The sequence below is a fragment of the Ovis aries genome, chromosome 11 (genome assembly GCF_016772045.2).
Source record: "Ovis aries strain OAR_USU_Benz2616 breed Rambouillet chromosome 11, ARS-UI_Ramb_v3.0, whole genome shotgun sequence".
In the NCBI taxonomy this organism is placed as follows: domain Eukaryota; kingdom Metazoa; phylum Chordata; class Mammalia; order Artiodactyla; family Bovidae; genus Ovis; species Ovis aries.
Window position 1 is genome coordinate 55,563,143 of NC_056064.1, and position 22,676 is coordinate 55,585,818.

At 57.0% G+C, this 22,676-nt stretch overlaps 3 protein-coding genes across 9 annotated transcripts; 2 read left to right on the plus strand and 1 right to left on the minus strand.

Moving 5' to 3' along the window:
* Positions 1-222: 222 nt before the first annotated feature.
* Positions 223-4,773, plus strand: MIF4GD (MIF4G domain containing). 4 transcript variants are annotated; one of them, XM_027974065.2, is made up of 6 exons: positions 591-680; positions 1,581-1,712; positions 2,864-2,973; positions 3,156-3,311; positions 3,408-3,500; positions 4,016-4,773. In XM_027974065.2, the coding sequence occupies exons 2-6, from the start codon at positions 1,631-1,633 to the stop codon at positions 4,241-4,243; spliced, it is 669 nt and encodes a 222-aa protein (XP_027829866.1). In that variant the 5' UTR covers positions 591-680; positions 1,581-1,630; the 3' UTR covers positions 4,244-4,773. The 4 variants fall into 4 exon arrangements, with proteins under 4 accessions (XP_060250995.1, XP_027829866.1, XP_060250996.1 ...); XM_060395012.1 differs by lacking the exon at positions 591-680 and adding an exon at positions 223-362 and having other exon boundaries at positions 3,408-4,773; XM_060395013.1 differs by having other exon boundaries at positions 591-785; positions 3,408-4,773.
* MRPS7 (mitochondrial ribosomal protein S7) lies at positions 4,676-7,937 on the minus strand. Its single transcript, XM_004013128.5, has 5 exons — positions 7,848-7,937; positions 7,120-7,311; positions 6,939-7,002; positions 6,399-6,566; positions 4,676-5,314 (listed from the first exon to the last, which is right to left on the minus strand). Exons 1-5 carry the CDS (start codon positions 7,928-7,930, stop codon positions 5,093-5,095), a joined length of 729 nt encoding a protein of 242 aa, XP_004013177.1. The 5' UTR covers positions 7,931-7,937; the 3' UTR covers positions 4,676-5,092.
* Positions 7,938-8,224: 287 nt separating this feature from the next.
* On the plus strand, positions 8,225-22,304 carry GGA3 (golgi associated, gamma adaptin ear containing, ARF binding protein 3). Of its 4 annotated transcripts, XM_004013129.6 has the most exons (17): positions 8,225-8,287; positions 13,637-13,721; positions 13,848-13,923; positions 15,269-15,367; positions 15,978-16,101; positions 16,262-16,365; positions 16,477-16,557; positions 16,878-17,015; positions 17,596-17,677; positions 17,782-17,898; positions 18,178-18,402; positions 18,749-18,819; positions 19,035-19,330; positions 19,523-19,731; positions 20,028-20,197; positions 20,302-20,412; positions 20,641-22,304. In XM_004013129.6, the coding sequence occupies exons 1-17, from the start codon at positions 8,248-8,250 to the stop codon at positions 20,749-20,751; spliced, it is 2,139 nt and encodes a 712-aa protein (XP_004013178.3). In that variant the 5' UTR covers positions 8,225-8,247; the 3' UTR covers positions 20,752-22,304. The 4 variants fall into 4 exon arrangements, 2 of the variants coding, with proteins under 2 accessions (XP_004013178.3, XP_060250984.1); XR_006061316.2 differs by lacking the exon at positions 20,641-22,304 and having other exon boundaries at positions 20,093-20,197; XR_006061317.2 differs by lacking the exon at positions 20,641-22,304 and having other exon boundaries at positions 20,093-20,197; positions 20,282-20,393.
* The last annotated feature ends 372 nt before the right edge of the window (positions 22,305-22,676 follow it).

The following is a 22,676-nucleotide window of genomic DNA, read 5'->3' on the forward strand; positions in this document are numbered from 1 at the left end:
GGGGGCTTCGTGGAACTCGATCTAGCCCTGAGAGCTTCCTCGCCTTCTCTACCTCGTATGGGGGCGGCGGGCGGGGAGCCAGGGCCTACCCTCTGTGAGGTCCGGCCCCTCCCGCCGACTGCTCTGCCCTCCCACCTTGCTGCCCGCGCCTGTAGCCCGGCTGCGGACCGCGCCCCCCGCAGGCCCCTCCTACGCCGCTGGCCCGGCCCGGCTCCTGACCCCGTTTTAACCTCAGCCCCGGCGTGGGGCGGGGCGCGGTGGGTGCCACTGCTCAAGACCGAGGGCTTCGCGCAGGCCGAGGAGCAGGTCCGACCCAGCGCCCGCGAGCCGGCGTGGTCTCGGGCAGGCCCGGGGAGAACGAGGTGAGGAGAGGGAAGGGGCGGTGGGGGCAGGGGTCGCGGGCGTCCTGCGCCGTCGCACGCCGGGAACCTCTGAGCTGGCGCGGGCAGCGGCGTCGGGGCTCCGGCAGGGGGCACTCGTGCGCGGTCCCACCCAGGCCCCGCCCCTCCGCCCGAGGCCCCGCCCCTCCGCCCGAGGCCCCGCCCCGCCCCTGCGCTAGGAAATGACCTCAGCGGCGGCGAGGCGCCGGCGGCCTAGCCTGCAGCGCCGTGGACGCGGGGCGCGCGCACGATGTCGGCCGAGCGGCCTCCGGGCACGCGGGCGCGGCGCCGACGCGGCAGGTGGGTCCCCGGCTCTCTCGCCACCCCTACAGCTCGCGGGACACCGGACAGCGGGCCCCACTGAGCGGCCGGGAGGGGCGTTCCGGACTTAGGAAAGCTGCCCAGGTCTGGAGACCCTTAAGATCCGCTCCTTTGGCCGGAGGGAGAGGCACCGAGTCCGGAGGGGAGACCCCAGCGGGGACCACCTTTGTAGGTCACGTCACCGCTCTCCCCTCCTTCAGAAGAAGGCTCAGAATGGAGCTAAGGACTCTTAGCACTGCCCCCTTCTTGAGAAGGGAGGGCCAGGTTTCTGCCCCTCGGGAGGCCAGTGTAACCAGTCCATCCCGGGGAGAAACTGGCCGGTACAAGGGGAGTCAAGGAGGCACCCAACCCTCTGGCCGGCCCCAGCCCGGGACTGGGCTTTCTGGGCTGAGGACTCTGACATAAGGGAGAGGGATGGGGAGATGGGGCTTGGAACCCTGCTGGGACAGATGCCCACAGCCTGGAGCCCCGGCCCTCTCAGTCTCAGGGAGCTGTGGTGGACCAGTCAGTAGCTTCTCGATCGTCTTATACAGGCATGGAAAGTGTCTGATATCCACTCATCCACCCCCTCATCTCAGTGCACCTGACCCTACCCCAGCTTTGGTGTCAGCTGAGAATAACCTTGAGGCAGACTGGAGGACAAACACATTCACCCCTCATCTCTACTCTTGTGTAATCCCAGAGACTATCAGGATTCTTTAACTGAGCAGCAGGTGCCTGGCTGGTGCCCAGTCTCCACCAGAAGCCAAGCTTGGTGGGCGCCCAGCCAACCCCTGAATGCCATGGACTGCCCAGCCCTATCCAGGGCCCATAGGGCTGGGAGCCCTGCCTCCACGCTCCACGCCTAAGACCTCTCCATTCGCCTCTCCCCCAACCCAGGTGTTGTCCTTAGTCCCACCCCAGCAAAGAGCTGCTGCGGCTGGACAGTCATGGGGGATCCAGGTAAAGAGGAGTATAAAATCCAGTGTTTTGATGCAGAGACCCAGCAGCTGCTGAAGACAGCTCTCAAAGGTGAGCGTGGGGAGCCCCCTGAGCCTGGCTCCACAGCACCAGAGAGGGGACCAGACCGGAGGACTGGGATGACCCTGGGAAGGCACCACCCTCTCCCTTCACTTTCTGAGAGCAGGAGTCCGCAACATAATTCTGGAACTGGAAGACATTTAGGCCAGTATTTGGGAGTATGAATCATAGATCACAGTCACCCCTCAGATTGTAAAGTGTTTTTAAAGTACCCAGGAAAGGAGGGTGAGGCACAGAAAACCCAGTTCCTGCCCCTTAAGTCCTTAAACCTGCTGGACCTGGTTTCTGCGTTGCTGCAGCCCCTCTCTTGAATATGCGGAGCTGCCTGACTTGGGACAGAAGATGGAGTGTTCTGCTTGGCAGAGGAGCTCCACTAACTGTCCTGGGCCAAGGCCCTCCCGCAGCACTCAGGACAGAAGTTTGACTCAGCGAACGATTAGCAATGCCTGTAGCGTGCCAAGCTAAGCCTGCAGAGAGGCCCTCCCTGGCCTGCTTTTGTCAGGGGTTCATGTGTGTGTTGTAAGAACACTTTCTTCCGTAAAATGGCTGTCAGTGTCCCATCTTCAACCTAGTGCCAGGAAAAGACGTGTCCTAAAAAAAATGAGCGCTCTTTGACTCTATCAGCCACACAACCCTGTTCTCTTATTGGGTCACCAGGAGGCTTATGGCTGCAGCTGCTCCTGTGTGATGTTTCCTCTGTTTCCTGATCTCTTTAATTTTTTTGGCCGCACTGCATGGTTTGCAGGATTAGTTCCCTGACCAAGGATCGAACCTGTGCTCCCTGCAATGGGGAGCAGAGTCCTAAATACTGGACCTCCGAGGAATTCCCCCTTCTGGTCCTTTCAGTTCAGTTCAGTCGCTCAGTCGTGTCCAACTCTTTGCACCCCTCTAAACTGCAGCATGCCAGGCCTCCCTGTCCATCACCAACTCCTGGAGTTTACCCAAACTCGTGTCCGTTGAGTCAGTGATGGCATCCAACCATCTCATCCTCTGTCGTCCCCCTTTCCTCCTGCCCTCAATCTTTCCCAGCAGTGAAAGTATATAATGGGAGTGCTCATCAGTGAACACCTCAAATCCTTTAGTAGCAGGTGGAGGCATATATAACTAAGCAGCTCTAGACTCCCCACCTGTCTTTACCCTAGATCCAGGTGCCGTGGACTTGGAGAAAGTGGCCAATGTGATTGTGGACCATTCTCTGCAGGACAGTGTGTTCAGCAAGGAAGCAGGACGCATGTGCCACGCCATCATTCAGGTTGGGTGGGGCTGGCAGAGAAGGGGAGACGCTTTGAGGAAGGTGCTTCTGAAGTGGGCAGAGGCCAGCAGGGCAGAGAGGCGAAGGGCTGGCCTCAGAGGCAGGAGAGGAGGAGGACAGCAGGGAACTAGGCCTGGGAAGCTTGGGCCCTGGGACTGCCCTTTCCTTTCCCTGGCTCACAGGCAGAGAGCAAGCAAGCGGGCCAGAGTGTCTTCCGCCGTGGACTCCTCAACCGGCTGCAGCAGGAGTACCAGACTCGGGAGCAGCTTCGAGCCCGCTCCCTGCAGGGCTGGGTCTGCTACGTCACCTTTATCTGCAACATCTTTGACTACCTAAGGGTGAGGCCCCGCCAGCCACACCCCGTGCAGCAGAGGCGGCCCACCTGTCTCCTGCGCCACTAAGCCAGTGCTCTGGGCCCTGCTCTCCCCCCGCAGGTGAACAACATGCCTATGATGGCACTGGTGAACCCCGTCTACGACTGCCTCTTCCGGCTGGCCCAGCCCGACAGCCTGAGCAAGGAGGAGGAGGTGAGTGGCCCCAGCACCGAAGACTGTGGAGATGGGCTCAACTCGGAATGCCTGCCCCTGTCCATGGAGACTTTCACTTGTGGGGCAGGAACCTGGTGGGGGTGTTCATGGTCTGTCAGGGTTACAGGACAAGGTCTGGGATTTACCCAGAACACAGCGCAGCTAGAATCTCCTGGTTCAGAGGCTGTGTTCCCAGTAGGAAAGCAACTGGGGATACTGGTGGCCCAGAAACTAAACTGGGACGGGGGGCCGGGGGCGGCAGGGGGAGTGGGATTGAGAAGCAGTTTGGGGACGGGGCCTGCGTCCACCTGGCCCAGGTGAGAGATCTGAGGCAAGTCTTTGAGCTTGTTCCTTTCACATGAGGCAGAGACAGTGCCCACCGGGTCGTGTGTGGATGAAGCGGGGGAAACGTGCACAGGCCAAGCCCGGAGCCTGGCACACAGCGAGCGCTCAGTCAATGGCTGCTCTGTGTGACAGAGGGCCGTGTCTGGGGTCACCTCCCACTGCCCCTGCAGGTGGACTGCCTGGTGCTGCAGCTGCATCGGGTCGGGGAGCAGCTGGAGAAGATGAACGGGCAGCGCATGGATGAGCTCTTTGTCCTGATCCGGGACGGCTTCCTGCTCCCAGCCGGCCTCAGCTCCCTGGCCCAGCTGCTGCTGCTGGAGATCATCGAGTTCCGGGCAGCCGGCTGGAAGACCACCCCGGCTGCCCACAAGTACTACTACAGCGAGGTCTCTGCCTAGGCCTCCAGGCTTCCTCCCCAGCGGCACCGGCCTTTCTTCTGCCCACCTTCCAACCTGGCAGCGGAGTCTTCACCTCTGCCAGAGACTTCTTCCCTTCCAGACTCAAGAGCGCCTGAGATGATTCCCACTTAATGCAGCGGTCCTGCCCTGAGCACCTTCTCTCCGATTCCAGGATTGCGGAAGGCAGGCACACCTGCTCCACAGTCCCAACAGCCTTTCTCTCCCCTCACCGCTGACCTGGGCAACTCCCGACAAGCACTGCCCTGTGGAACCATCGGTGCAATAGCTATCTTGGTACCTGTTTCCCCATCTGTAAAATGGGTGCCCAGAGCCATTGGTGGGGACACTTAGGGATATCAAAGGGGACGAGCAGAGTCACACCAGAAACTGCTTTTTATACATTCTGTACAAGGACCACTTTAGAACCGAGCGTATTTTCTCCAGTTGGTTTTAATGAATCGTAATACCACATCACGTGTTACACCAGCTCAGGACGAGAATTTTCTAATAAACTCTTTCTGATACTAAAACTACTTCTTTTCGTATCACCCAAAGGTCCACCCCAAGCTGAAGGAAAAGAAGGCTGGATGAGCCCTAGGTTTCTTAGGAGGAAATCCAACTTGATATGCCCCCCCTTTCCAAGGAGATGGGACAGGGAGAGCGAGTTCCAGCCTCCAAAGAAACGATGAACAGGCAGTAAACACGGGGCTCCGTCCTTGGTAGGAGGCCCACCTGCCCAGAAGAGGGAACAGTACCCTTAACACACAGGCGTTCTGCAGCGTGGCAGCGGCTCACGCTGTTTCTGGCAGCAGAGTGCGCTGCCGTCTTCCCGGACCCTCTGCCCACACTCTACCACCAGCGGTAGTGGGCCAGCGCGCGGTTGGCCTCGGCCATCTTGTGCATGTCGTGCTTTCTCTTGATCACAGGGCCGCGGTTGTAGAAAGCCTCCAGCAGCTCCTGAGACAGCTTCTCCGGCATCAGCATCCGCCGGGGCTTCTTCTCCCTGCACTCAGTGATCATCCATTTCATGGCCAGGAAGCGGCGACGCCGGTCAGCCAGCGGCACAGGGACCTGGGCAAGACGGGACAGGGGCAAGTTAGGCTGAGAACTGGCCAGGACTGCAGCCTCCTTCTGCCAGAGCTCCGATAAGTAGCCACATGTCCACTCAGGGCCAGCCCTGGCAAGGGTGCTGGGGAGGAGGGCCTGACTGCTCCTCTCACCCCTGGCTCACCTCAGTGCAGAGAACATCATAGGCATTCATCACACAAAGGCTCCTTGAGCACTGGCCTCTTTCACCTCTAAAGGGAGTTCAGCCAAGTTGATAAAAGCACCACTGGGAAAAGCCCTGTCAGCTGGCATGACTTAGCCAACACAGATCATGAACGCCTAGAAACAGGTCTCTCTTGTCCCAAGAATCATTTGCCAGGCCCCTACTATGTGCCAGGTACTGTGCCAGACCCTAGGGACACAGGCATTGAGAAAGTCTTTACCCTGTGAGGTTTACACTGAAAAAAGAAAGACAAAACAAATATATATTTTTTTAAAAAAGGAAAGAACACCCACTTATGACAATGAAGTATAATTAAATGCTAGCTTCCCTGGTGGCTCACACGGTAAAGCCACCTTCGCCTGCAACGCAAAAGACCCGAGTTCAATCCCTGGGTCAGGAAGATCTGGAGAAGGAAATGGCAACCCACTTCCAATATTCTTGGCTGGAGAATCCCATGGACAGAAGAGTAGGGCAAGTCCCAGTCCATGGGGTCGCAAAGTCGGATATAACTAAGCGACTAACACTTCACCTAGTTCAGTTAAACAGTGATGAAGCATCAGTCGAACACTATGTCAGACACTGATGTATAAAGATGAGCTATAAACATAGCTCCTCACCATCAGAAACTTATACTTTGGAACACAGAATGCTGGACAGAAGGGGCAATGGGGGAAGTACTGTGGGCCTTCTAAAGAGGTCATGTAGATAATTTTTTGGCTCTTCCATCTTCTGCCTGTAATCTTTATACCATGGGACTGAGATGAAAAGACCTTGGCACTCTGCAGTCCTAAGAAAGCCATCAATCTTGGCCCAACTCTAAATACCCCCCTCTACCCCCACCATTTCACACATGAGCAGCCCTGCTTTCCCACCCTGACCACTCACCTGGTAGAAATGGCCCCCCTTGAGGATGGGTACCAGCCCAATCACAGGCTCACAGTTTTTCAGTGCTTGATGGAAGATGGTGTAAGGGTTGCGTTCAATGGTTGCCTGTTCCTCTGCAGAAGCAGCATGGTACTTCTCAAACTGCTTCCTTTTCACAGCTTCCAGGGTCTGCAAAGGGATACAGTGGAAGAGGATACCCCAGGGTCCCTAAAGGGTTCACCCAGCTGGGCTAGGACCCTGTCCTTTATTCCCATCATCCTGTTCTTCTTCTATAGCTGCCCAGCTATTCCTTTAGTACTTCTGAAACAAAAACCCTGGACTAGGACAGAAGAATGAGCTGAGATTTGTAATGTGGGGCTGGGGGATGGCAGTGCTTGACTCCGGTAGGACTTCTTAAACCCTCTGCTCCCACACATAAATACAGAGAAACTCTGTACTTCTAATGACAGGTACAGAATCCATTGTTTTTTGTCTTAAGATGAAAGAGCCAAACACAAAGCTATGGGGAAAACAAAGATGACAGAGAGAGGTACTGTTTACCTGTGTCATGAGGGATCTGGCCAGTATTTTGTTTCCTCCTTTCATCATCATATTGGTGAATTTACTTTAAGAAAAAAAGATGTTTAGGTTCCCAAGGCTGTCACAAAATCCTTCCTGTAGATCCTTCCGCCTTCCCCCGTATAGTCCCACTCTGTGGAACAACAGTTTGTTTTCTGCTAACCTGATCACTGGGTCTTCAAACACAGAGCATGTTTTCGTGGCTGGGGCAGCTTTAATAACCTGAGTCTTCCTGAGCTCCCGCTCATACGTCTCCTCCTCAGTCAGCTGGGCCAAGGGCTTGCGGTAATATTCCTTGTCAGTCTGGGGATCCTGGTACTCAGGGCCATAGCGGCTCCACCTCACCTGCACTAGCCTGGGGTGGGGGGAAGAGGAAGAGGAGGGCAAAAGCTGACTCAAGTGAAAAGGCTTGACTTAACAATAGGCATGTATGCCAAACCGCCGCCAAGCGAGCAGCGAGGAGATCGCCAGCCATAGCTCAGCTGCAGTAATTCTTGTCCCAAGAGGTAGGAGGACCTCCCCTAAAGAGGCCGGGAAAGTCTGCTCCTCAAGTGCCTACAGTAAGGACAAGCTCCTGAACTTCAGAATATAGACAATCCGCCTATGCATCTCCCCCCCTCCCCACCTCCCAGCAAAGAAAATCCCAGTTCTGAATTCTTCAACAAGATCGCACTTTCAGTTCCAAGTGAGAATTCCTCAGGCAGGGAGCTACTAAGCTTTCAGATTGACCCAAACTCACGGAGAGGGTTAAAGAGGATTGGACTCATTTATCCCGGCCTCCCAGGCTCTCTCCAGGTCCCTGCGAGGCTTGCCTGTGGCCCCCTCTTTTCCTCCCTAGCAGGTCTCTCCGTGAAGACCCAAGAGGACTCCCAGCTGCCGCCACCCTCTCACCCTGGAAGCCGCAGGGCAGCTCTCCGCACGCCGAGACCCAAGCCGGACCACCCTAGCGCAACCTTCACCGTGGGGGCAGCCATCTTGGCTGCCAGCAGGACCCCACAGAGACTGCCCTTGGCGTGCCTGACCGAGTGACTAAAGACCGGGGAAAAGAGCTACAAGGTCCTAGCTCTGCGCATCACCCTGTTAATCTGGGCCTGAAGAGTCTCTCACTCCGAGGTCTAAGGCGGAGAGTCAGAAAGGAAACGTTCGCCCTCGCATTATCCGTCGCAGCCTGGCAAGATCCTAGACGGCGGCGCTTGGTCTTCTCAGGTCCCTATGCAGGCCCCGCCCCGGCTCGTCTCTCTCAGGTTCTCGCGAGGTTTGAGGCGTCTGGGCCGGCCCGGGCGGCTGCAATATGGCGGAGGCGGAAGGGGAGAGTCTGGAGTCCTGGCTGAGTGAGTATCCGCGGCCGAGTCTGTTCGCGCTCGAGCCTCCCCTCTCCCCAGCCCTCGGCTGCCTCCCCCGGCCCTGCGGTGGCGCCGCCCGGCAGCCCGCGCCAAGCCTCGCACGCGCCACGAGCGCCCCGGGATCGCGCCCGTTCCTCAGCTCGGCGGCCCGGCCCGTGCTGTCTGAGCCGCGGCGCCTCCTCTCGCTCCTGCGCGCTGCCCGAAAGCGACAGCCAAGTGCTTCGGGATGACATGCATAGGCGTTTTGGGGAAACTGTGGTGGGGCCGCGCAAGGCCGTGACTCCGGGACCCCTGCGCTCTTCCGACGCAGGGGAAAGCTCCGAACTGGGGCTGAAACTCCGGGAGCGGTGGGTGGTGCTGAGCATACCCACATAGCTTCAGAATTTTGACCGTGTATTCCAGTAGAAGTGACTGCTTCGCGCAGGCTGAATGTTTGAGGTGAAAATAATCCAGAGAGAGAGGAAAAAAAGAGTACTTTTCCCTGCAGTAACCGAAGCATGATGAAAGCTCTGTTGGGGGACCCTTCTCCCCACCCCCCGCATGTCTTAACGAGTCATTCGTTGGTAAACTACTCAGCCAAGCTGAGAGACGCAGCCCGATATTGTAGTTATTGCGGCCTATTGCTATGATCGCTCATTTATATTGCTGTGAGGAAATACAGGTTAACTTTAGCAGGTTGCATTTGGCTGAAAGGTTAGTACGTTGAGTTTACTAAGTATGGGCTAGAGGAGGTCCCTGGAGCCCTGTTTAAGTGAAGACAAATTGGGCAGGGTGACAAGACAGTCTGGAGTGGAGGCGCTGCCTTGTGCATTGTCAGTTACTTACTAGAGCCTGCAGCCTCTTGAGGGGTGATGCCCGTTTCCTCCAATTGCCTGAGTCCCCTTGATAAGAAACCCTGTTCAGGTGGTTGAACGCAGGTTACATTTGCAAGGTCTGCAGTTGCAGGCAGGTCACAGCCTTCTGTGTATATGGAACTGTCCTCCCAGGAGCTCAGAGTGCTCCAAAGACGTTCATTTATCAAGAATCCTAGCAAAGTAGGTACTGGTGTCACAGTGTCACAAGAGGACACCTTGGCTCTAATCAGCTCACTTGCCCAGAGCCACCAACTGGATATAAATACTCTGGAATTGGTTCCATTTACAGATGTTAATGGGGACTTCGTAGAAATTTAAATGACCTCAGCTGAGTCTAATAGGCTAGGTTTAGAGTTTAGACCTGTTTTTGAGGGAGAGTGGAGATGGTGATGGGGGAGAGGTAAGGTATCTGTAGAGACTAGAGCTGAGACTGGCCTTTGGCCCTTTCCTGTTACTTAGACTGACATTTTGGGCAGGTCTCAGGTCTCCCCGCCTCTCCCTCAGTTCTGCTCCCAGAGCCCTTCTGCTCAGTCAGGTCATTGCACTGCTGTCCCCCTGCCTCGCTGCGACTTCCTGGCATTCTTCCTTGCTTCTGTCAGCTGGATGTTCTTGAGCCACCAACACACATTCCTCTCCTTTCCTGAAAGCCCTGTTCCCCTTTACATGCTTTGAAACCCATCCCAGCATCTTCTTCCCCACAAACCATCTCTTGATGACTTCAGCCTTCTCTAAAGTCCTGTCATTACTGCAGTTAATCAGTGCTTAATGAATACCTGCTGTGTGAGGTGTTAACGAAAACTAAGTTCAAAGTCTTTGCCTTCAGTTTGATGATAGTGGTGCTGGAGTGGATAAAGCATTTTTAAGTAAAAAAGCAGGAACCATAAATGCTAAAATACAGACAGTTTATTTTGGGAAATTGGGGATAAGTGAAATGGGAGATGGTTCTCCGAATGGGGAGATGGCACTCAAGCTAGGCCTTAAATAATGGGAAAATAGGCTAAGAAAACAGCAGACAGTGGTGTGGAGGGAGCAGGCCATGTTTGGGGCATGCAGTAACAGACGTTTGATTCAAGCAGGGCGTTCCTGTGGGAACATGGGAGAGGAAGCCCGGAAGAGCCAAACTCTGGACTGGCTCCAATTCCACCCGAAGGAGTCTGTGTCTCCAGTTAAGGGATTCCCATTCATACTGTACCTGTTAAGTCAGTGTTCTGGGAAGGTTCCTATAGGTGTTTTACAAAGGATGGATTGGAGCAGAAGTTCTGGAAGCAAGTGAGAAATCAGGAGGTCAGGGCAGGAGTAAGAAAACAATTTAAAAAAGACACTGGGGTTTCCCAGGTGGCTCAGTGGTAAAAAAAAATCTGCCTACCAATGCAGGAGAGGCAAGAGACTCGGGTTTGATCCCTGGGTCAGGAAGATCTCTTGGAGTACAAGATGGCAACCAATTCCAGTATTCTTGCCTGGAAAATTCCATGGACAAAGGAGCCTGGTGGGCTGCAGTCTGTGGGGTTGCAAAGAGTCGGACACAACTGAGTGAGCACAACACACAAAAAGACATTGAGGTGAATTCTCTGGCAGGTCAGTGGTTAGGACTCCGCACTTTAACTGCCGAGGGCCAGGGCTCAGCCTTGAGGGGAAAAAACATAGTAAAGACATGGAGAAGGAAGAGATTGCTAAGTCTGCTAAGTCACTTCAGTCATGTCTGACTCTGCAACTCCACAGACGGCAGCCCACCAGGCTCCCCTGTCCCTGGGGTTCTCCAGGCAAGAACGCTGGAGTGGGTTGCCATTTCCTTCTCCAATGCATGAAAGTGAAAAGTGAAAGTGAAGTCGCTCAGTCGCGTCCGACTCTTAGCGACCCCATGGACTGCAGCCCACCAGGCTCCTCCGTCCATGGGATTTTCCAGGCAAGAGTACTGGAGTGGGCTGCCATTGCCTTCTCCAAATGAAAATGGATGAGGAGAGGGAAGAAGGAGCCTTCAGACCTGGGTGCCTGGGTGGGGGCAAAAGGAGCTTTGGAATGGTGGCACCATTTATAGAAATAGGGAAGTCAGGGAGGAGAAATGATGAGTGTTTTTAGACTTGTTTCTGCACCAGATGAGCACTTAAAATTCCCGTCTTGTTTTGCTCTGGTTGTTTCCTCACGTGCTGCATAACCTCCTCAAGGGTAGGGTCCGAATCTTGTACTTTTCCTGTGGTTCCTCCAGGGCCTGACTTGTCTGCTTAGTTTTCTGTGGCTGTTTAACAAAAGACTTGGGGGTTGACTAAGTCTCCTTGATTCAAGACCTTCGCACTAAAGTTTAACGCTTGACTTCCCCTCCATCCCTTGCTATGTGAAACTTGTCACTGGACTGTTTGAGCTGTGTTGGGGCGGGGTGGCCATTGCTGTTCCCCTCCCTTCTGGACCAGAGGTCCCACGAGAGTCAGTAGTTGAAAATGAGAGCAGGATGTATAGAGGCAGAGACACAGACTAGCATAAGGCTTTCAACAGAGACCCCAAAATAGAAACCTGGAGCCCAGAGGGGCTGTTCTGGAAGGCAAGATCTACAGGGGAGGCTCCGGCGTCACCTCCGTGGCAGGTGAAGGGGAACGTTGAGTGGGTGGTGGGTGTGTGCATCTGCCAGGAGGCGGTGGGCAGGCGGAGTGCCTGAGTCACCCCAAGTTATCTCCAGAGGTTCTTGCAGTTTTATGGGTGACTGAGGTCTGCTGTCTCAGCTGGCTGGAGAGTGGGGGTAGATACTCAGAAGTGGGGAAACCGTGGCTGAAACCACGGCTTTGTGTTCATGTGTAGGCCGAGAGCTCCCTGCGGGTTTGAGGTAGAAAAGTCATTGGGGGACAGGAAGTGGGATTCTCGAGCTGTTGAACGAAAATGAGAAGTAGGTGGGAGCGTTCCTGGAATCAGAAATGGAGTCGTGGCAGCTCCAGGCAGGACACATTTTTGGTGAACGCCCGTGGCTTTGTGTCTGTGTGTGGGGAGGGGAGGGGCTGTGCACCTGTCCCCTGTGTCTGTGACATCTTTTCCAGTGGCAAACAGTAGAAGGCGTGTGACTGCTCCCAAAATGATTGTAGTGACAGGGGCAGGTATGGCTCCTCAAACCATCTTATTTTTGTATCCCACACCCTCTTAATGTCATATGAGAACTCCAAGCATCTCAAATGCTAGGGATTAGTAACAAAGCCATGCTGACACCTGAGAAAATTTTAGGCACCTGGTGGGGGAGACTCAGAGCTTCTCTGGAGGGTGACAGCCAGTAGGTCCCTGTGGCAACAAACAGTCCCTCTGGATAGAATTAATCTCCCTTCCCTCCAAGCATGACATTTTCAAGGGCCTGCTAATTCTCTTTTCAAGACTGAGGACTGACATCTCTCTTTTCCCCCAAATATGATCCTAAACCACCAGAATTTTCTGGCCTCCAGAGCAGGAAAGCTGCCCTGCACGCACAGCGCTGGACACTGCAGGTCTTCCCGCGGCCACTGGGTGGCTCCTGCTGCCTTGTGGTGCCTGTTGAGGGGCGGGGGATGGCGCTGGCTAGGAGTCCCTGTTAGGATTTGAGCGTGGAGCTAGTGATTTTTAACATTAGGAAAAGGGAAGTAAAGAAACACAGTCACGAGCAATCAGAATTCAGGAACCTCTAACATCACCCCTTGTTGGGAAAGGCTTTTTCAAGGCCCTCACTCTGCTTTTGGCCCTGGTGGAAATCTGCTGGAGGAGCCTGGACTTAAAAAAGGATACAGGCCTTCAGTCTTCCATTTGTTTTCTGAACCTGGAGCCCTAAATTTAGCACACAGCTTGAGAGTGCTTTCTGGAAGAGGCTGACTCCAAGATCTGAATCAGAGATGGGAACGCATTTAACCACCCTCAGCTGGGGCCGTCCTCTCTAAGCACAGGATCTGGGCATGATGGAGAAGAGACGACACACGGCAAGTGTTAGGAGACTTGGCATTTACCTCCTGGAGTTTAAACCCTGGGACACCCTCTTCGGTGCTTGTCTTTGTCCTTGATCGTGGAAGACCATTTAAACTGAGGGATGCTGCTTACTCAAGCTTAGGTTCTGTTTCTGTGACCCCATGGACAGACAGCACAATTTGTGCTTAGAGGGCTCAGTAAATGTCATTAGCTTACCTTAAAATGAGAAGCTTCAGATTTGTTTTCTTTTTTGTTTGTAACTTTAAGAATACTGGACAGAAAGCGATATTTATAGGGAATTCGGTAGTGGTCCGGGGTTAAGACTCTGCTCTGTCACTGCTTAGGGCCCAGGTTCAATCCCTGGTCAGGGAACTAAGATCCTAGAAGTCATGTGGCACAACCAGAAAAAAGTTTTTTTTAAGTATTTGTATTTGAGTTGCTATCTGACTGAATTATTGAGTCTTCTCCATTAGAGAAGAAATCATCACATCAGTGCCTTAAAAATGTGAGGAAAACCTTCCATGGTGTCCTCCTTGCTCTCTGTAACAACTAGTTGTCGTCTTCTTCGTTCTCTCCCCAGATAAAGCCACCAATCCTTCTAATCGCCAGGAAGACTGGGAATACATAATTGGCTTTTGTGATCAGATCAACAAGGAGCTTGAAGGGTGAGTCTCAAACTGGTAGGGGGCAGGTGAGAGATGGTTGACTGGGAAAGTGAAAAACTGGCAAAGGAGGGCTGGCCAGGTGGCTGAGGGGCAGCGTCCTGAAGGTGTGGTTTTGCTGGTCTCTAGGCCACAGATCGCCGTCCGACTGCTGGCCCATAAGATCCAGTCTCCGCAGGAATGGGAGGCGGTCCAGGCCCTGACGGTAGGTTTTTCTTGCTGGTGATGGATCTTCACAAGTCCGCTGGGATCTGTGAGGGGGTCATGGCTCACTCCCTCGGCCAGCTGAGCATCCTGGATGCAAACTAGACTTACCTGGACCTTGCACAGTCAGTTGTTCCACAAACACATGTGCCCCGTGCCAGGCCCAAGCATCACGGGTGACTGAGTGTGAACACGAGGTCTGATGGGAGAAGCAGAGAGGCCAAGGCAGAGGGGTAGTGGCCGTGGGCCCCGGGTGGGGCGCAGAGAGGCTGACAGAGCTGTCTTGCCAGGTAAGAGCTGGCCAAGTGTAATTTGTCCTGTAGCTAAAAATGATGCGGGTCACTAGTGAAGGCATCACCCCAGTGGGCAGATCTTAGCGTTTATTCAGACTCGGGGGATTCAGAGCTGAGTGCAGTGTTGCGGCACCTCCAGGCTTTCCCCTAAGCCAGGATGCCTGGGTTCTCTCCTGACTCCCTTTAGCTCCTGGAAGGGTGGGAGGGGGTCGTTGGGGAGAGGCGCTTAGCCTGCACGCATGCTTGTGCCGTGCGCTCCGCAGAGCGAAGGCTTCATTAACCCTGGCTCTCCAGCGGGGGCAGCTCAGTCCCCCAGGCACCCTGGGCAGCGTCTGGAGACACTGTTGCTGGTCACAGGTCGAGGGGTGCTACTGGCATCTACGTGGGTGGAGCCCGGGGTGCTGCTGAGTATTCTGTAGCACCCAGGACAGGCTCCTAGAACAAGGGATTGCCCAGAACGTCTGTAGTAGTGTGCTTGAAAATCCCCGATTTGTAAAGATGGAAGCTGGGGCAGGGAGCAGCACTTGGGTGGTGCGCTCCTTGGCATAAACTCAGGTGCTAGGCCCCACAGCAGCACCTGAGAACTTGAGGCCCCAGAGGGAGATCGATGGGGCTCAGGGCGGGAAAATAGCATGTCCATCTAAGATGAAGAAAACAGAATTGAAACATCCTCTCCGGCCTGCCCAATATGTTGATCAGCTTGTGGAAAGAGCCCTGGACCCTGAATCAGAGGAGCGTGTGGTCTCTGCCTCCATCTCCTTACCTGTGAAGCCCGAGGGCAGGATCTGCAGGCAGGCCACCTCCAGGGCTGACCGTCTGACTGTCTTGTTATCTGGGCTTCAGTGTTTTTTACTTTAGTTCCTGCTGAGCTTCCCCAGAGGGGTTTGCACCTTGAGGGACTCTTCTGTGAGTAATCCCACTGCCCTGATGTCCCCCAGGGCTGCCTCTTCTGGTTAGGTCCTTCCTCGGGCGAGTATGTGTGCAGTGCCGCCAGCGTGTGGGGTCTGGCCGAGCGCCAGGTCCTGGTCTGAGCGCCTGGCCTCTGTGCTCCAGGTGCTGGAAGCCTGCATGAAGAACTGCGGGAGGAGGTTCCATAACGAAGTGGGGAAGTTCCGGTTTTTGAATGAGCTGATCAAAGTCGTCTCTCCGAAGGTCAGTCGGTGGCAGTTCTGATTCTCAGAACTTCTTTTGTGTTCCTCCCTGTCCCGCCTCACCGGCTTTCACCACGCGGACCAGCGCCTCCACGGGGTTGGGGTTCCCTGGGTCCTGTGCTCAGAGGATGCCGTGCTGAGGGTGGACGTGCACACAGGGACGTCTCTGCCGCCCTCCCGGCCTCAGTGCACCCACTGATGGGGCTCCCGCGACAGCAGCCACTGTTCCTCGCCGTGCTCGTGCGGCCGCCCTCGTCTCTCGACCACGGCCACACACTAGTGTCACTTCAGCTCTGGGCACACACTTACGGCAGAGGGGACACTTCTTCACAGTGAAGGCATTCTTGTTCACTCTTTCGGGAGAAAGTGCAGTTGTGTGTCTGGCCTGTTGTGTGTGAACACAGTGACGAGCTCCCGGCCTCCTTCCTGAGCGGAGTCTGTGCCCCATGGATGCCGCTTCCCTCCCCCACGCCGGCTCACACCCACAGGTCTGGAGGCGGCTTGGGGACTGCAGCCAGTTAGCAGCCATTTGATTGCTGTGAGCACAGCCTCCCTCTGTCTCTGCCTCCAGGCTGCACACACTCAGCTTTCCCATTTCCTTTGCTCCTTAGTACCTGGGGGACAGGGTGTCTGAGAAAGTGAAGACCAAGGTTATTGAGCTGCTTTATAGCTGGACGTTGGCCCTGCCGGAAGAATCAAAGATCAAGGATGCCTACCACATGTTGAAGAGACAGGGTATGCGGATGTCTGCCCAAGCAGGGGCCGCTGGGCTGGGCTTTGAGGGGCTGAGATGTGTGCGGCCTGCAGGCCTGGTCCCGGGGACCCCCCCCTTGCTGTGTGGGAAAGGGTGCCAGGGTGGCCCAGCCTGTGCGACCACTGCTCCATCCCCTTTCAGGCATCGTGCATTCCGACCCACTGATCTCTGTGGACAGGACGCTGATACCGTCTCCACCGCCTCGTCCCAAAAACCCCGTTTTTGATGATGAGGAGAAATCCAAGGTAAAGTCCTCGATGGGGCGTGGGCTCACTCAGCACCAGGCTGCACTCAGTTCCTGTGTGTTCCCCGGGGGGTGCTGCCGTCCCTCCGCCTCTGATGCCCTCCTCTTCCAGCTTTTAGCCAAGCTATTGAAAAGCAAAAACCCGGATGACCTACAGGAGGCCAACAAGCTCATCAAGTCCATGGTGAAGGAGGTGGGTGGGCCCTGAGCCCTGGGGAGGAGCCCATGGCCCCAGAGCAGCGGTCCCTTCCCCTGTCCCCAGGGCTCACCCACACGTGGGAGCAGGAGTCGTGGGGCCAGGCTTGGGGGCAGGTGGGCTGCTGCTTTGAAAGAAGAGCTGTCGATTGGGTCTGAGGCCAGTGGTTCCAAGAATCATGTGTTGAAAGCAGCTTCCATGGGGCGGGCCTTGGCCCGCGTGTCCCCTGGGCAGGTGTGCACCCTCCCTGGCAGGGTTTTGGGGGGCAGTGGGCCAAGTCCAGCTGAGCTCTCGCTCCTTGGTCCTCTCTGGCACAGGATGAGGCGCGGGTCCAGAAGGTGACCGAGCGTCTGCACACCTTAGAGGAGGTCGATAACAGCGTGAAGCTGCTTGGTGAGATGCTGCGTCACTATAGCAGAGAGGGTTCTGCGGAGGCAGACAAGGAGCTCATGAAGGTAGGCCCCAAGAGAGGGCGTTCCTGCCCCAAGATGCTGCTACACACCTGGCAGTCATCCTCTGCCAGCAGCCAGACCGGGAGGGGTGGTGCCCCCAAGTGCCCATGAGCCGTGGCTGGCTCGTTCCATGCTCCCTCCGTCTGCGTGGCTCTGCAGATCTGCCTCAGGGCGCACCCCTGCTTTCCACCTCGCCTTCTGCCTGGGGACGCTTGGGCAGAGAAAGGCCCACCCTGGTTCCCTGATGTGCTCCTCCGTCCTCGGTCACATAGAGACTCTGAATTCTGAGGCGTGTGCCAGGCCGGGAGTGGGAAGGGACCTGCTGTCCTGGCGGCCTCTCTGCCTAAGCAGGTGTTTTGTGACTCAGAGTGGCCGAGGCTGGCAGCAGGAAGACGTGTGTGCAGAGCCTGACTCTGCCAGGAGCTGACCTGATACCAGGGGAGCCGGGACTCTGGTGTGGATGCTGGGTTAGGTGATATGGGTAAAGTGTGGTACCACCTAACCCATGTATCAGGGGAGCCGGAACTTTGTGGCGTGGATGGTGATCTGGCAGCTTGAGTTTTCCTCTCTGGGTCTCTATTAGGAGCTGTTTGATCGGTGTGAGAACAAGAGGCGGACGTTATTCAAACTCGCCAGTGAGACCGAGGACAGTGACAATAGTTTAGGTGAGTGGACTGGGAAGGGTGGTTGGGGGGGTGACCTGGGGATTTAGATGTGTGTGGTGGGGGCATTGTCAGGCCGGGAGTGACAGATTTCTCTCCGGTACTAGGGGACATCTTACAGGCCAGTGACAACCTCTCCCGGGTCATCAACTCTTATAAGACAGTCGTTGAAGGGCAGGTTGTCAACGGTGAGGTGGTGACCTCAGCCAGTCCCGACTCGGAAGGTAAAGTGTTCTGGTTCCCCACTCCCTCCAGAGCAGCCTGGGTCCCCGGTGCAGGGTGACCCTGTATCAGCGCACGGGCCTGAGGGGACTCTGAGCCCCCCAAGCCCCTCCTGGGAGGTCACACAGGGTCTCCCCCACCTGCCGTCTCCACCAGCTCTTCACCGCTGCCCGGACAGGTGCTTTGGGAGGTGGCCAGAGGCTGTGCTCAGGGTCCTTCTCCCCCTGCGCAGTCCGGGAGGGGCCCCCAGTGATTCCTGTCCTCTTCTGTTATCCATCCAGGAAACCAAGGCACTCTCATCGACCTTGCCGAGGTGGAGGTGCCAAGCGGCCCGCCCCCAGCACTGGCCCCCACCCCTGCCGGCTCGGGCATCCCTGTCCTCCCTCCGCCACCCCAGGCCTCAGGCCCTGGCCGCAGCCACTCACCCGGCCAGCCTGAGGCCCCCCCAGGGCCCAGCAGCACGAGCAACGCCCTCAGCCTGCTGGACGAGGAGCTGCTCTGCTTGGGTGCGTCCTGTAGGGGGCTTCCCGGGGCTTCCGGGGCCTCAGCGAGGAGAGGTGCTGGGGCGAGGAGGCCCGAGGGGGACCCTGCATGCTTAGCAAGGGTGGGAAGGAGGGCCTAGGGCAGTGTCCTCTGGTGGACATCCTGTGTGGCTGTGCTCCCCCTTCCTCAGCAGGCGCCCCCTGCAGCATAAAGATGGAAGAGGGTCCATTCCCTTCCAGAAGCTACAGGGGACGCCTTGTCACCCTTGGGCGGCCTGGTGGTCACGGGTGGCCCTCCCTCAGGTGAGGTGGGGCTGGGGCTGCCCTAGCCCAGAGCCTCTTCCACCACAGCCATCTTCTCTGTCCTCAGGCCTCACCGACCCGGCGCCCAGTGCTCCTCCCGCCAAGGCAGCTGGGAACAGCCAGTGGCCCCTGCTCCAGGTGGGGGCGGGCGCCGTGTTGCCTCCACTTCCCAGCCTTGTCCTGGCCCTGGGCACCATCCTGCACACAGCGCTTTGCACGCTCTATCCATAGGACAGCTGCTCTTGCAGAGGGCTCAGCCCAGCCCCCAGGAACAGCGTGGGGGGTGGGCTGGGTGGAGAGCCTGCAGCCTTCGCCACCTGCAGGGCCCCCTCACTCCCACTTTCATTCCCCAGAGCGAGCGGTCGGACCTGGACTTCTTCAGCCCCAAACCCGGGCCAGGAGCCTGTAGCCCTGCAGACGGGCCTCTCCTCCAGCCCTCGGTGGCCCCCGCAGGCAGTTCCCAGGCCCTGGTGGCCCCAGCTGGCGTTCCTGCCCCCAAAGCCAGCCCCTTCTTGTTCTCCACTGGCCTGGCCCCAGCTCTGGCCCCAAAGGCTGAGCCCATCGCCCCTGGGCACCGTGGTTCCGCTTTGGGCGACAGCACCCTGCATCAGCTGGATGCCCTCGACCAGCTTCTTGAAGAGGCCAAAGTGTAATGAGTGGGAGAGGGGCGCTGGGGAGGCAGCCCCGGGGGTTGTGGGGGTTCCCTCTCAGTCTGGTGGGTCAGCTGGAATCTAGAAGTGGGATGAGGGGAGAGCCGGCTCTAGTCTGGGGGTGCCTGTGCGGGGCGGTCAGTAGCTCTGCCTGGTCTTTAGCATGCCTTGTCCTCCTTCCTGCTGCCCAGGACCTCGGGCCTGGTGAAACCCGCCACCTCCAGCTGCTTCCCGGGCCCTGCCGCCCCCTCTCTGCTCCCCAGCGGCGCCTCCACTCGGCCTCTCCTCCCCTTCTCCGCGGGGCCCGGCAGCCCTCTCTTCCAGGCCCAGGGCAGCCCCGTGAAGGGGCCCGAGCTCTCCCTGGCCAGTGTCCACGTGCCCCTGGAGTCTATCAAGCCTAGTAGGTGTTGGAGGCTTGGGGTGAGGGGTGGGGGTCCCAGCCTGCAGATGTGTGGGCCGCATGGCAAGGGATGGGTGGGTCCAGGCTTTTCTTGCCAGAGTCCCTGAGAGCCACACGCGGCCCTCCCTACCGTGTCGCAGTCTGTGCTTGTCCCCGCTGTGCACTTGGGAGGTTCTTCCCAGGCTCCTTCAGGAGCTTCCTGGTCCCGGGGTCGCCGTGCCCTCCCGCCTGGCTGCGGTGCTTTGTCTCAGGCCCACCTCTCCCCCCGCCCTCACCTGCCCCATTCTTACACACAGGCAGTGCCCTTCCTGTGACAGCCTATGATAAAAACGGCTTCCGCATCCTCTTCCATTTTGCCAAGGAGTGTCCTCCAGGACGGCCTGATGTGCTGGTGGTGGTGGTGTCCATGCTGAATACGGCTCCCTTGCCCATCAAGAGCATCGTGCTGCAGGCCGCAGTGCCCAAGGTATCCTCGCTCCCTGGGGCCTCTTCCTGCACCCGCATGCCCACACCCCGTTCCACCTCAAGGGCACCTGCCATCTCTTCAAAGGAGCCTCTCTCTCTCTCTAGTCGATGAAAGTGAAGTTGCAGCCACCCTCTGGGACAGAACTCTCTCCATTCAGCCCCATCCAGCCACCTGCAGCCATCACGCAGGTCATGCTGCTGGCCAACCCACTGAAGGTGAGCTGGAGCTGGGGACCCCACCTGAAAGCCCTGGCTGCCCAAGACTGGGCGCCCACGTCCACTGCCTCCCAGCCTGGACTGTTACCGCTTCTCCCACATCCCTTTTCCACCCTGGCCCAAAGGCCAAGTGAGGATGGGGTGGTAGGAGCAGGGCGTGTCCCCTGCACAAAAGCGCCCCAAGGGTGTCAGAGAAGGGGTGTCTGACGCGCGGCCCCTCTGCTGCAGGAGAAGGCGAGGCTTCGGTACAGGCTGACCTTTGCCTTGGGGGAGCAGCTGAGCACCGAGGTGGGTGAGGTGGACCAGTTCCCCCCCGTGGAGCAGTGGGGGAACCTATAACCCCAGAGGACACGTGTTGGCTGCACTTTGGAGCCCAGGCAGGCTACCCCGAGAGGGGAGCCTCTCCAGGCCTGGTCTTCCTTCACATCCTAACCGCTGTGCTTAAGAGCTTTGATGTGGAACAGGGGCCCTGGGCGCCACTGCCAGGAGCCGAGCCGCTGCTGTGATCTCTCTTCCTTCGGCCCCCAGAAGGACCTGTTTTTATCTACCTGTGTGACTTGAAGTGGCCACATACATCAGGAGTGGGGAGTGGCCCCAGGTGCCACCCCCTCACCCCCGCACCTCCCGGCCTGGGACATGGCCCCAAGGCTGGAGTGGGTTTTCCCCTTGCGCTGGCATCTTCTGATGCAGAGACTCAGGGCCCTCCTTCAGGACCACACCCTCACATCCCCAGTTCTCAGCCCTGCTGCTACCCAGGCTTCCCCTTGGCAGGCTCCTGGGAGGAGGGCACAGCCCACAGCTCCCGCACGGCCCTGGGCCCAGAGCAGGGCGCCGGTGCTGCTGGATCGCCACTCCTGCCCTCTGTGGGACGGCCTCGAGGAGTTGTGCTGGGCCCTGGCGGCGGCAGGCTGTGTCCCATGGACATCACAGTAGGATGAGGAACTGCAGCTGCTAGAAGTAGAACTTGGCCTTGCGGCAGCCTAAACCACAACCAGGAAAGGAGATGGAAGAGCAGTGTTGCGCCTTCTCCGGAAGCAGATGCCCAGCACTCTCCGGGAAAAGGGTGCCTCCTGCTGCAGGAACAGGCCATCTCTCTCACTCACTACCTCTTGCTTGGCGTGGAGCACACCGCTGTGCTGCCCTCACGCCTCTGAGGGGAGGATAGCACTCCGTGTCCTGCTTTGGCCCCCTCCTCCTACCAGCTGGCCTGCAGGGTGGCTCGTGGTTGGGAACAGGAGGCCTCAGGAGCAGGCACGTTGCACTAAACTTATGTCCTTACCTGCTGCCCAGAAACCCCGAGTGTCCCCAGCTGCCGAGGGGCACTGTCAGCGATATGTTGGGTCTGGAGGTGGTGAGATTAGGGGCCTTGCTTGAATCGAGTCACCAGGCCCTATTGCTTCAACAGTGCTCCATCCACTGGCTACAGCTGGGCCGGGGAGTCCAGGCTTCATGGGGCGACAGGCAGGTAAGACCCAGCCGCTGGGGAATGAGCACGTGGCTCACCTGCGCTCAGCTGGATGAGCCAGAGCCAGCTCCAGGGGAAGGCAGCCCTGACAGCTCCCTGCTCTTGCCAGGCTTCCTTAATCAAGAGGCCATCGCCCCCTCCCCTCATCAGCGAGCAGGTTTCACTGCTTTGTTAAGACAGACAAAAGAAAGTGAATCCATTTCACTCCTTAAGGAGTAAATCCAAGAGCTCTCCAGAGATGGGCTGCTGCAGCCCTGGGAAGCTCTGTGGGACTACTACATGGAATGTACCTTTACAATAAGCTTTAGGCTTTAGTTATTTATGTGTTACTTGTTACTATAGAGGTCACTTCGTGACAAAAAACTACTGGATACATCAGCTGCTTCCCTTGTTTTGCTGCATGTTAAATAAAACCATTTTTGCCCTATTTGGAATCTTTCTAATACAGATACCTGTCACCCCAGTGTGGGGAAAGGTACCACTTGGGAATTCCAGACGTAGGCAGGCAGGCAGCTATGCCGGTGCCACCTGAGGTTTCTGTTAAAAGATGAGTTCCTAGACTTTCCTGTTTTAAAGAAGATAACTAGCCAAGGAGAAAGATGAGGGGAAGGGCTAGTTAGGGAGTTCGGGATGGACATGTGCACACTGCTGTATTTAAGAGATAACCAACAAAGAACCTACTGTACAGCACAGGGAACTCTACTCAATGTCACTGTGACGGGGCAGCCTGGGTGGGAGGGGAGTTTGGGGGAGAGCGGACACGTGTATCTGTGTGGCTGAGTCGCTCCGCTGTTCACCT